General features: G+C 41.7%; 1 protein-coding gene across 1 annotated transcript; it reads right to left on the bottom strand.

Moving 5' to 3' along the window:
- Positions 1-443: 443 nt before the first annotated feature.
- LOC146989688 (C-type lectin domain family 18 member A-like) lies at positions 444-10,194 on the bottom strand. The gene is made up of 11 exons (XM_085762517.1): positions 10,079-10,194; positions 6,584-6,817; positions 6,337-6,434; positions 4,535-4,656; positions 3,965-4,072; positions 3,722-3,814; positions 3,275-3,381; positions 3,007-3,136; positions 2,774-2,870; positions 2,399-2,490; positions 444-555 (listed from the first exon to the last, which is right to left on the bottom strand). The coding sequence occupies exons 1-11, from the start codon at positions 10,100-10,102 to the stop codon at positions 518-520; spliced, it is 1,143 nt and encodes a 380-aa protein (XP_085618643.1). The 5' UTR covers positions 10,103-10,194; the 3' UTR covers positions 444-517.
- Between the last annotated feature and the right edge of the window lie 320 nt (positions 10,195-10,514).

Here is a 10,514-nt window from a genome sequence, read left to right as displayed (position 1 = left end):
TCCTTGATTTAGAGATTTCTGCAACCTCAAATGATAGATAACACTACATGTTCAACCAATCAATCAATCAATGGGGCACTGCTCCTTAATTGCTCATTACTTTTGAATTGTTTGAATTCTGCTGAGCTTTGTCCTGTTCCCACTGTTCTGTGAGTGGTTTCAGGGCAGCCCACCATCATAACTGTTTCACACCGTCTCTGTTCTTCCTCCAAATTCCTCCAAGCAGCACTGAAATAAGAGAACTGAAATATTATTTAATGACGGCTGACCAAAATAGTTTCCTGGCCAAATGAGTGTGGCGATAGAAGATACAAGAGAAAGGAGCGTGGATGTGTCCCAGTGAAAAATACACCACAGAATAAACAACAACATTCCCTTGTAACATACAACAATTTAATAATGATACATTGTTTGCACCAACGCAATCAAACATGTACAGCACATACAGTACATTTAAACTACATTGATCCATGTGCAGTGACTGAAGATCAAAAGATACCAACAACAGAGAGATCCATCACCTGCCACCCTCCCACCGGGCGATGTGCTCTGCAGCTGTAAAACACACACAAACACACACACACACACAAATTATAGAAACAATGCAAAGGTGTTCCATCTAAGCACAACAGCACTGTAAGAGAGAAAGGTTGTTTTGTGTCATAAATCCTCAGGTATCAATCAATTCTACTCAAATGTAAATGCGAAGAAGCCGTTAATTATATGCGATATGACAGACGAGATTAAAGGTGCAGTCAGCTTTTCGTGCAGATGCAAACACACACACTCACACTCACACACAAGCATAGTGTCTTCCTCGGGCTGCGTGATATCTGCTTATCATTTTATTACCAATTAGCACAACACTGTAATGAAGGTTGGAAATTACAGTGATAAGTGAAGGCTCCGTGTGCTTACAATCATCCTAATTTATGCGTTCTCTGTCTGCCTCAGTGAAATGTAGCTTTTGATTTGAGAAGACGAGCGAGATGGTTGATTGAAGAACATTTTCAGTAGATGAGCTTTTTTAGTGTTTTTGTGTGACTTTGCTGCTCTGCTGTTATCATCTGACCCTAAAGCACTCTGCCATTTGTGATGGTCCTGTTTTACACAAACACAAACTACAAGGAGCGGGTTGTAAAAATGTTGTCTTAGAAACATTGACCACATTCAGAGCAGCTCACTCCGTCACCTATGATCAATACCTGATTACACACCAGCCACTTGCAAAGACACACTCAAGTGGGCAAAACTAAACATTTGCCGCCATCTCATTCCTCACAATCAATCTAAGTGGTATGTGTGCGTCTAAACACTGTGGGTCTTTGTGGAGCTGACGTGTATTGATTGTTCAAAGGCTCTTGATGGCAAGCACTGAGTGCCATTGATTTAGACTGAGTGCCATGTTTAAATGTGTGGGCAGGATCACACAGAGATTTCAGTGTCCAGCGTTAAAATCGTTAATGAACACACTGGATTAACATTTTACACTTCACCCTGCAGAGAAATAGGTGATACAATTTGTCAGGACACGGTAGAGCAGTGTGGTGGAAGAAGAAGAGGAGAAGAACTATAACATTTTTAAGTGTAGTGCTGAACTGAGCGCCCGTCTGCAGCTCACAGATTTTAGCCACTTTTTGTCCATCTGTTTTAGTTTTCTGGCTTTCACAGTTACATTATGGCTGAGACTCATTGCTCTAAAAAACAAAACAAAACACAAATCTATGAATATATGAATATTTCCAGTAGGAACTCATATAGGCTGCCCCCTATGGCTTGGGGGATAAAATACTGACAGTAAACTGTAAAGTCAGCAGTAATCTCTTTGCTGTCACCCAATGGTATAGAAATGTCAAAAAAAAAGACTGCTTAACAAAAAGATAAGAGAAAAAGTGAATTTTGCCAAAGACGCTTTCCTGAAGTAGGTCTCATCTTCGATAAGAAAATGGAGGTCAGCTTTTTTCGTCCAGAGACTGGGTTCCCATATTTCCCTGTATTGGGTCCTGTTTTAACGGCTGAGTGAGTGGAGAGGGCCACGGGAACTTGAGAGGGACGAATCTGTTTCACCATAAAGTCTGTGGCTTTCTGTATCAAAGCAGTTGGTGCTGGACAGATGGTAGGATGCCAGCTTTTTGGAGGGAAACACAAGAAGAAAAGCCAGTCTTCCTTGCAAATCAACTGCTGCGGAAGAAGAAATGCAGCCAACCATGCAGTATCATCCATTCATCTATTTGGGTCTGTGTCAAAATGGCACGTTGTAACTGTCCAACACAAGTGGTTACCATTATCAGTTAGCAGGAAGGTCCACCTGATCACAGTCGCTGGTTAGTTGTACAAAAGAAAATGCTTTCTCTTCTCACCACACTTTTCACCCACAATCTCCCAGATGGAGCCTCACCATGTTGACAGATGTATCTGTTTCGTGTTTTACAGCGCTGGTCGTTCCAGTTGAAAGCACTCGATGCCTGCAGCTCCACACAGTTTCCAAAACTAGATAGATCGATAGATCGATAGATCGATAGATAGATAGATAGATAGATAGATAGATAGATAGATAGATAGATAGATAGATAGATAGATAGATAGATAGATAGATAGATGGTGAGAGAGACATCTAGTGGTTAGGGTTAAGGTTGCAGGTGCTGTCTTACAGTTACCTGTAACTCACACATATTACAGATATAAAACCAGTTTTATAAAAAAAAACCTATATTCCCACAGAGGACCTGTCTCTGTTCATGATGTACTGTGCAGTAGCTAATGTGTCTCTTACCCCTGGTTGTCTGGTTGCCCAAAGGCAAAGCTGCTGAATCCGAGGGTCTCTCCACTGTCCCAGCGAAATGAGTCCTTCAGTGGCTTGTATGTCAAACCTGTGAAGCAACAATATTGCTATTGTACTGATGCAGTGTCTCCAAATGGTACTTTTACATCTGGCCAAGATTACTGCAATGAATCTGCAAAAAGTACATAGTCATAGTAATGCAATGTTGTAACCAAACATTGTACCAATCCAGAAGTTTCTTGTCTCAAAGTCGGCGTTGGTGACCTCATTGCTCGTCTCCAGCTGATTGAGATAAAAAGACAGGATGTCCTGCACCTTCTGATTGTGGATGTGAGCTAGGATCCCTGCTTGTTCCTGGTGGTTCAAACAAAGGAAAGGTCACACTGAAGGCACAAGAAAAGCTTTGATATACATTAACGATTTGCATATTGCTACTATGGCTGTAGGACTTGTCTCACTTGTCTCAGTGAGTAACACACACCTGTCTCTCACCTGACAGTGACTCTTGGCTCCATAGTAGGTGTCAGCTTCTGAGGACACCATGAAACAATCTCCATCTACCATCACATCACAGCTGTGGAAGGGAAACGGCACTTTCTCTGTAAGGACACGGGCGGCCAACATACCCATTATGGAGATGGTTTCGTAATTACATTCATATCTGCAGAAGATATGTATGTGTACTGTAAATGTCATAACCCAATGATAACATATCTTTTATGCAACCTTCAACCAGTCAGTACACTGGTATTTATCATCTTGTTTGCAACACATCACTGGATCCATTAAGATAAACAGAGAATGTAGCAGCAACCAGATTAATTTCCTCGGTTTTGTGTGTCTGTGTGTGCTTTTGAATTTTGAAGCAATTCTGTTTGTCAGAGGACAAATTGCTGAGCTATATGAAGCATGTTAGGTACTAAAGCACACTGCACTTACCTGCACACTCAGCACCGCCATAGCCAACATCACACAAGCAGGAACATTCTTCCTCTTTGAAACGGCCGTGTACACATTGCACACTGCACCGTACTGCAAAACAGGCAGTGGTACAGTAAATTCTGTCTCTTTGGGTATTTAATAATTGAATAAAGAAAACAAACCTATTTAATGAGGCATGAAACCAGTATGTGTACTATCCTGTTACTACTACTACTAATACTACTGTTGATGTTGATGTACCTTGGCAGAAGCGTCCAGTGAAGCCCGGGTCACACATGCATTTGCAGGATGAGATGTTCAGACGACCGTGTTGACCACAGCTCATACGGCACGGATTCCTTGGAATCTCTGAGGTTTTTTTTTTTTTTTTAAAGTGCATGCACACGAGAAAAGACACATATACATAAACACAGACTACATACTTGTGAAATCTGGAATCACAGATCTCTGGTCCCTTTACCCAAACAAGCGAAAAGTGGACTGTATTTGCATTGCTGATCATCAATGCATCAACCACATTGAGGGCAGATGGACATAGCTGACCTTGAGAAGCAAATTGGACAGATATACAGTCGTGGTTATAGAAGCAGAAAATGGAAAATTCCAGTTCTTAAAAAACAGCTCGACTATGATCTGCATTTATGTTTTAAGCTTTTTATGTTTAATCCTTTTCCAGAAACCTCACTGAGGTAGTCACTGGTTATTGTGAATGTCCAATGACAGCAGAATTCAGTCCTGCAGCAACCCACATACCGTATATATAGATATGTATACAGTACTGTATAAATACATACATATACATTGTCTTACCACACAATCCACCTACATGGTCCCACAATCTAAAGCAGCCAGACATGGAAGAGGTGCAGAGAGAGCAGCACAGCCCGGACTTGTAGGGCATCACCAGTCGACCGTTCACCTCCCAGTTGCCCCTGCAGCGACACAAATACAACAAATATTGCAGATACTACAGTACATACTACATACATACTAAGAGATCTGCAAATAAAGTTGATGTTAAACCACCTTTATGTTTAGAACAACAAATGAAACCTGAGAACAGGTATTTGATATTTACACATATTGACACTGTGTGGATTATCCTGGAGATATAAGGTAAACATGGATGGTAGCAGATAAAACCTTAACTTGAACTAGAAAATGTCCTGTGTTGTATGTGCTAAACTTTGACAGTAAAGTAGGTGATATACACCACAAACATCCTGGATGTTCCTAATAATCTTATTTAAAACACCTGCTGTGAGTCAGTCTGGCCTCAGAGGTTGCCATGGTGATTTTATGTCCTTAGTCTTAAAGGGATGTCTATGGGATGCCATAATCCCTATAGTCATAGCAGTAGGTTCGTTACCTTCAGTGCAAGCTATTATTAGAACAGCCGAGCTGCTCAGAGCTACGCTACAGGGGCTAATGGGATTTATTGGTTTCCCTTAAAATTCATCAAATACACAATCCAACAACTCCAAAACACTCTTGTGGACAAGTTGTGACCTGCACATTCACCACGCTATGAGATAATAACAGAACGTTACAAGATGGAGTTGTTTTCGGGGTAAATTCATGCGGGCAATTTTCCGGCAAGCAGTCTCTGCATTCGCCTCGAAAACAACTCTTTCTCGTAACTTCCCGTTATTATCTCATAGTGTGGTGAATGTGCAGGTCACAACTTGTCCACAAAAGCGTTTTGGAGTTGTTGGATTGTGTATTTGATGAGTTTGATGAGGGAAACTAAGAAATCCCATGAGCCTCCGTAGCGTAGCTCTGAGCAGCTCGCCGCTCAGCTCCGCCGTTCTGAAAATAGCTTGCATCGACAATTAAAGGTAACGAATTTACTGCTAAAACTATAGGGATTATGGCCCATGGGCCAATTTGCCAAAATGTTGAACTATCCTTTTAATGGAGTGAGAATCATTTGAAATGAACCTCTCAAACTCAGTCTTGCAACATGAATATCCTTACTGTTATCACATAAAGCTGCATGTGTCCTGTCTGCCTCTGTGTGTCTGAGTGTTTGTGTGTGAGCATGCACGTGCTTATGTGTGTGTGTCAGTGTGTGTGTGTCTGGTTGTGTTTCACAGAGACTTCATATAAATGTATGGGAGAAAAAGGTCAGAAGTTGATGCAATGCAAGATGGGAGTCCCTAATTAATGAAATTTGTCTCAGCTGTGGCTCTGGCCTGAAGTTCAGAGGTCGTCACAGCAAGTCGAGGGGTTACCACGACGATAAACAGACCCCAGGCAGAGGCAGGCAAACATTTGTTTCACATTTGGGCTTATTGTGAGAATATGGCAGCTGCCATCAAAACAAGAAGCCTTCACAAACACGTTGATATTTTTTTGGTGTTTCTAGATTAAATATTTTGGAAACGCATGCGAGTTTTAAAAAACAGGGACCACTTTTCACAATTCACACTCATCAGCATTGTTACCCCTGTGGCACTGATAATTAACTCAAGGACCTGCAACCTTCTTACATGCAAGTATTGTTGTTCTCAGCAATTATAATTGTGAGCTATTTTTTGTTTAAAACTGAATTAATTTGCCCAAACTCTGCGTTTCTCAGATGGCATGTTTTAAAGGTGTATAAATGTTACCCTGGGTAATATGCACAGGCAAAAATCTCCCAGGGGTCTTCTTCTCTCAGACACAGCTGGCTGGCACAGCCCACATGACTGGAAGTGGCCCACACCATCTACACAACAACAGAGGGATTAGACACACTAGATCAGCACTTTTAAAGGAAAAACACGCACATGAATGTCTGTGAAGTAAGCTGTGTGGTAAAATGCAGGACTCCACATAAAAACACTGCAAGTACAGTTTGTATCTGCTTGTGAATACCTGTGTGTAGTGTTGGCAGCTGGCATTTTCTCTACATTGCCCAGTCAAGTAGAGAAAATCCTTTCCCTCCTCAAACCAGGAGTCAATGATGCCAGAAAACGAGGCTGCACCGTAAGCAGAAAGGTGTGTGTTCCAGCCGATGTGACTTTGGGTTGAGGAGCGCGGAGGGGACGGGTCTGTGTGACAGGTCGCTGCCCTCTCCTTTGCCAGTAAGGCCAACTCCTCATCCCACTCCTACAGGGATAAAGAGACAATAGTGAGATTTAGTATTATTGCAGTATTTCTTTCCATTTTGTTCTGCAACCAGTGCACTTGACACGCGAGAGTTATCCCAGTGTATTTGTGTTTTTCAGTAGATATTTCATACCACATACCACATATGTATGTAGGTTTTGAGCTCCTGTAGTTTCCAGTGCACAGGTCCAACAAACCTCAATTCATTTCCTTTGTCTATTTACCTCAGATTATATAACTTGGAGTTTACATAAAGTAAGCAATTACATCGATAATTACAGTAGCATCAGGGAATGTTAAAGTTTCGAATATCTCTAATAAAGGACATATTGTAGTTTGCAGATAGTGATTAAGATGGGATGAAAGACACTGTTTAGCTTGAAGGTCATTCCTAATCGTGCGTGAGTGATTTTCTTTACCCCTTTTAATCCTTTCCAGGGGTTGGAGCCAGACTTAGACTACAGTAGGCAACAGGCAGAGAGACATCTTGGGCAAACTGCCAGCTCACGACAGTGCCAACACTCACAGACTGGCACTCACTGCTTGTTGCACTGGTATAAACACTTGACTAAGTGACACATTTTCCGAGGTTTGCACTCGCTTAAACAACCGACTGGTTTCCACTCTAACTTTCCACTATCACTCTGCCATATTTTCAGTTCGTTCTTTTACCACTGGGAAGAAATACCACACAACGTGCACAAAGTAGAGCTTTAAATCATCAGAGTTAACAAAGGGCTGTTGGACAAATGATGACTATGCATTGATACTTCTTTAATGAGCTATGCCTCTTTGAAGTGCAGACCACCAAGTTGACATCTGAAGGTCAGTTTACCTGGTCATGTCTTCTGTGGCTGTGAAGGAACTGATATGATCTGATCTCTAACTACGTTACAACAGAGAGGTCTTTAAATGCTATTTCCTATTGTATTACTTTGCCTTCATTCATAGCTCAATCCACAACTTCTATATTGTTGTGCTGAATTTGTTGAATTAATGAAGCTCCGTATTTTGTCATGAAACTCTGCAGATCTCCTTTTTCCTCAGTGCTGGGAGCCTGGGGAAATTCTGAGAGAGATTAATAATAAGATAAAATCTCCAAATCAGGGGTTGAGATTTACATATCAAAGTAAACACTCTTTTAATTTCTGCCTGTGTGAGTGATGGTGTGACCTCATAAAACTTCTTCGCCTCAAGAGCTCAGAGATAACCTGCAGACAGGGCATTTGGATGAGAAAAGGAGGAGCATCATTTATTCCTAAAATATAGCTATCTTATCTTACGCTTAAAGCAAAGCCTTAAGCAATATATTATAATCACTTCAACATATCTCACCACAATGCTTACTGGTTCGTTTCTGTGTGAGAAAAAAAAAAAAAAAACGTATTCAGATACAGACAAACACAGCCGAAGCTTTGAGCCTTTTAACTTTTATCTGTAAAGCTCTTTAATATGCCTCTTCAACTCGGCAAAGCCTCCTCTGAGGGTTTTCACAGGGAAATTACCTGTAATACCACAGCTGTGAATGCAGAATGATTATCCACATCCCCTTTTTCTCATTACTGCCTTATCAGTTGAGAACAGTTCTCCGAGGCTGAGGAGCAGTCGAAGAAAGGGGCTCGGTCTGTGCAGGTGGCTTTGAGGATGTAATCTATGACAAAGTGACAGTTTTCCCTGGTAAAAAAAATCTCATATTAGGCCCAGAGGATATCTAGTGCATTGTGAGGTTTCATAATCCATCATTACGTTTTGGTCATAATCACACACAGGCAGGACAGTTGTGCAGATACTGTACAAAGACGCAATAGATGGAATAAGATACTGAGAGGATTTACAGTAGCTGGTCTGTTTAGGAGAAAATGGGATCAGAGACACAAATTAATATCAAGCATTTCTGCAAATTCAGCAGCACCTCACCACGACCCTGTTATGACCTGTTACTGTATACCACCGTTAAATTGAGGACTGGCATTTTTGTGTATGGTATTTTGGTATTTTAACTACGCAACACAGCAGTATTAACAGAAAAACAAGTGAAAGATGCTGCTTAGTTTTGTCCTTTTTTTTGTATAAACCTTCACAATACTCTTTGCACGGCTAATTGATTCTGGCTCCATTCAAACTGTCCACACTATCACTTCGCCTGCAGCAGAGCAGAACAAATGGTGCACTACCACTACTATCAGGCTGTTGAGACAATCAGCACCAAAGACCAAGACAGCTCAACTAAAAGCTTTTGTTATCCGTCCCATTGTTTAGTGATTTCACTTTTGAAAAAGGAATCATTTTGGGTGAAATAACTGTGGTGCTTTTAATGGATTTGTCCTTTTATAACGGCTGCATTTGCCCGTGAGCTGCTGTGGTACCTGACGGAGAAACAGTGAAAACAGGGCACTGAAGCGACGGCTGGAGCGATCCTTGATCATGACATGTTTTTTTTGTTTTTTTTACATCCTTAGACAACACAAATCTGACCATTACTATTACTGACAGCATTATTGTAGAGCCCTCATCAAACTCATCAAATACACAATCCAACAACTCCAAAACGCTCTGGTGGACAATTTGTGACGTGCACATTCACCACACTATGAGATAATAACAGGATGTTATGAGGTGGAGTCGTTTTCTAGGTAAATTCATGCAAAACCGCTGATGCGCTCCCTTTGGGGGCAGTTTTTCGGCAAGCAGTCTCTGCATTTGCCTCAAAAACAAATCTGCCTCATAACATTCCGTTACTATCTCATAACGTGGTGAATGTGCAGGTCACAACTTGTCCACCAGAGCGTTATTTTGGAGTTGTTGGATTGTGTATTTGATGAGGGAAACAAAGAAATCCCATTAGTCTCTGCAGCGTAGCTCTGAGCAGCTCGCTGCTCTGCTCCACCGTTCTAAAAATAGCTTGCACCGACAATTAAAGGTAACAAACCTACTGCTATGACTAATGGATTATGGCAATGGGCCAATTTGCCAAAATGTTGAATTATCCCTTTAAGTTTGGAACATGTAGACAGAGATCTTCCACTACAGAAAGCAAGATAGAGTCTGTAGTCGAGAGCCAGTCATTCTTATAAACAGGCAAATGTGAGCTGCATTGTGAGCAACAGCTGTGTGGACAGTGCACCACCTCCAGTTCTTAACGAGAGCGTAGACCGCTGTCAACAAATGGACCATGTTAAACTCAAGCTCACATTTAGGTGACAGCGTTCATACCATTCAAACGCACACACACAGAGGAAACAGACAATGGGTGCCACAAACCATTTTTTGCATGTTAGCTGCCATGGGTTTGACCCGGCTGCGCAGTCTATTGTGCTGGGCAACAATCTGTGAGTGTTCCTTCACCCCGAGTCCTGGAGGAGAAAACAGAAACACTCATTTACACTACACACCTCTGCTGCCGTCGCCATGGTGATGCAATGCAAATGTGTTGGTGCGATGTTTGAGTGCATGTCACAGAGAGTGTGTGTCTGTGTGTGTGTGTGTGTGTGTGTGTGTGTGTGTGTGTGTGTGTGTGTGTGTGTGTGTGTGTGAAAGAGAGAGAGAGAGAGACAGAGAGAGAGAGGGGCTGGGCTGATACAGTATATCATAGTTTCCCTCACATTTCAACTCCGGGGTCACCTAAGTTGAGCAAATTGAGCAGAAAACTTTAAAATAAAATCAAAAATGATATTTTTACCACGTCGGCGTGTGGTCT

This window comes from Trachurus japonicus, chromosome 3, assembly GCF_045865225.1.
Source record: "Trachurus japonicus isolate A0001 chromosome 3, Traja_1.0".
NCBI classification, from domain to species: Eukaryota; Metazoa; Chordata; class Actinopteri; order Carangiformes; family Carangidae; genus Trachurus; species Trachurus japonicus.
This window is presented reverse-complemented; position numbering and strand designations above follow the sequence as displayed.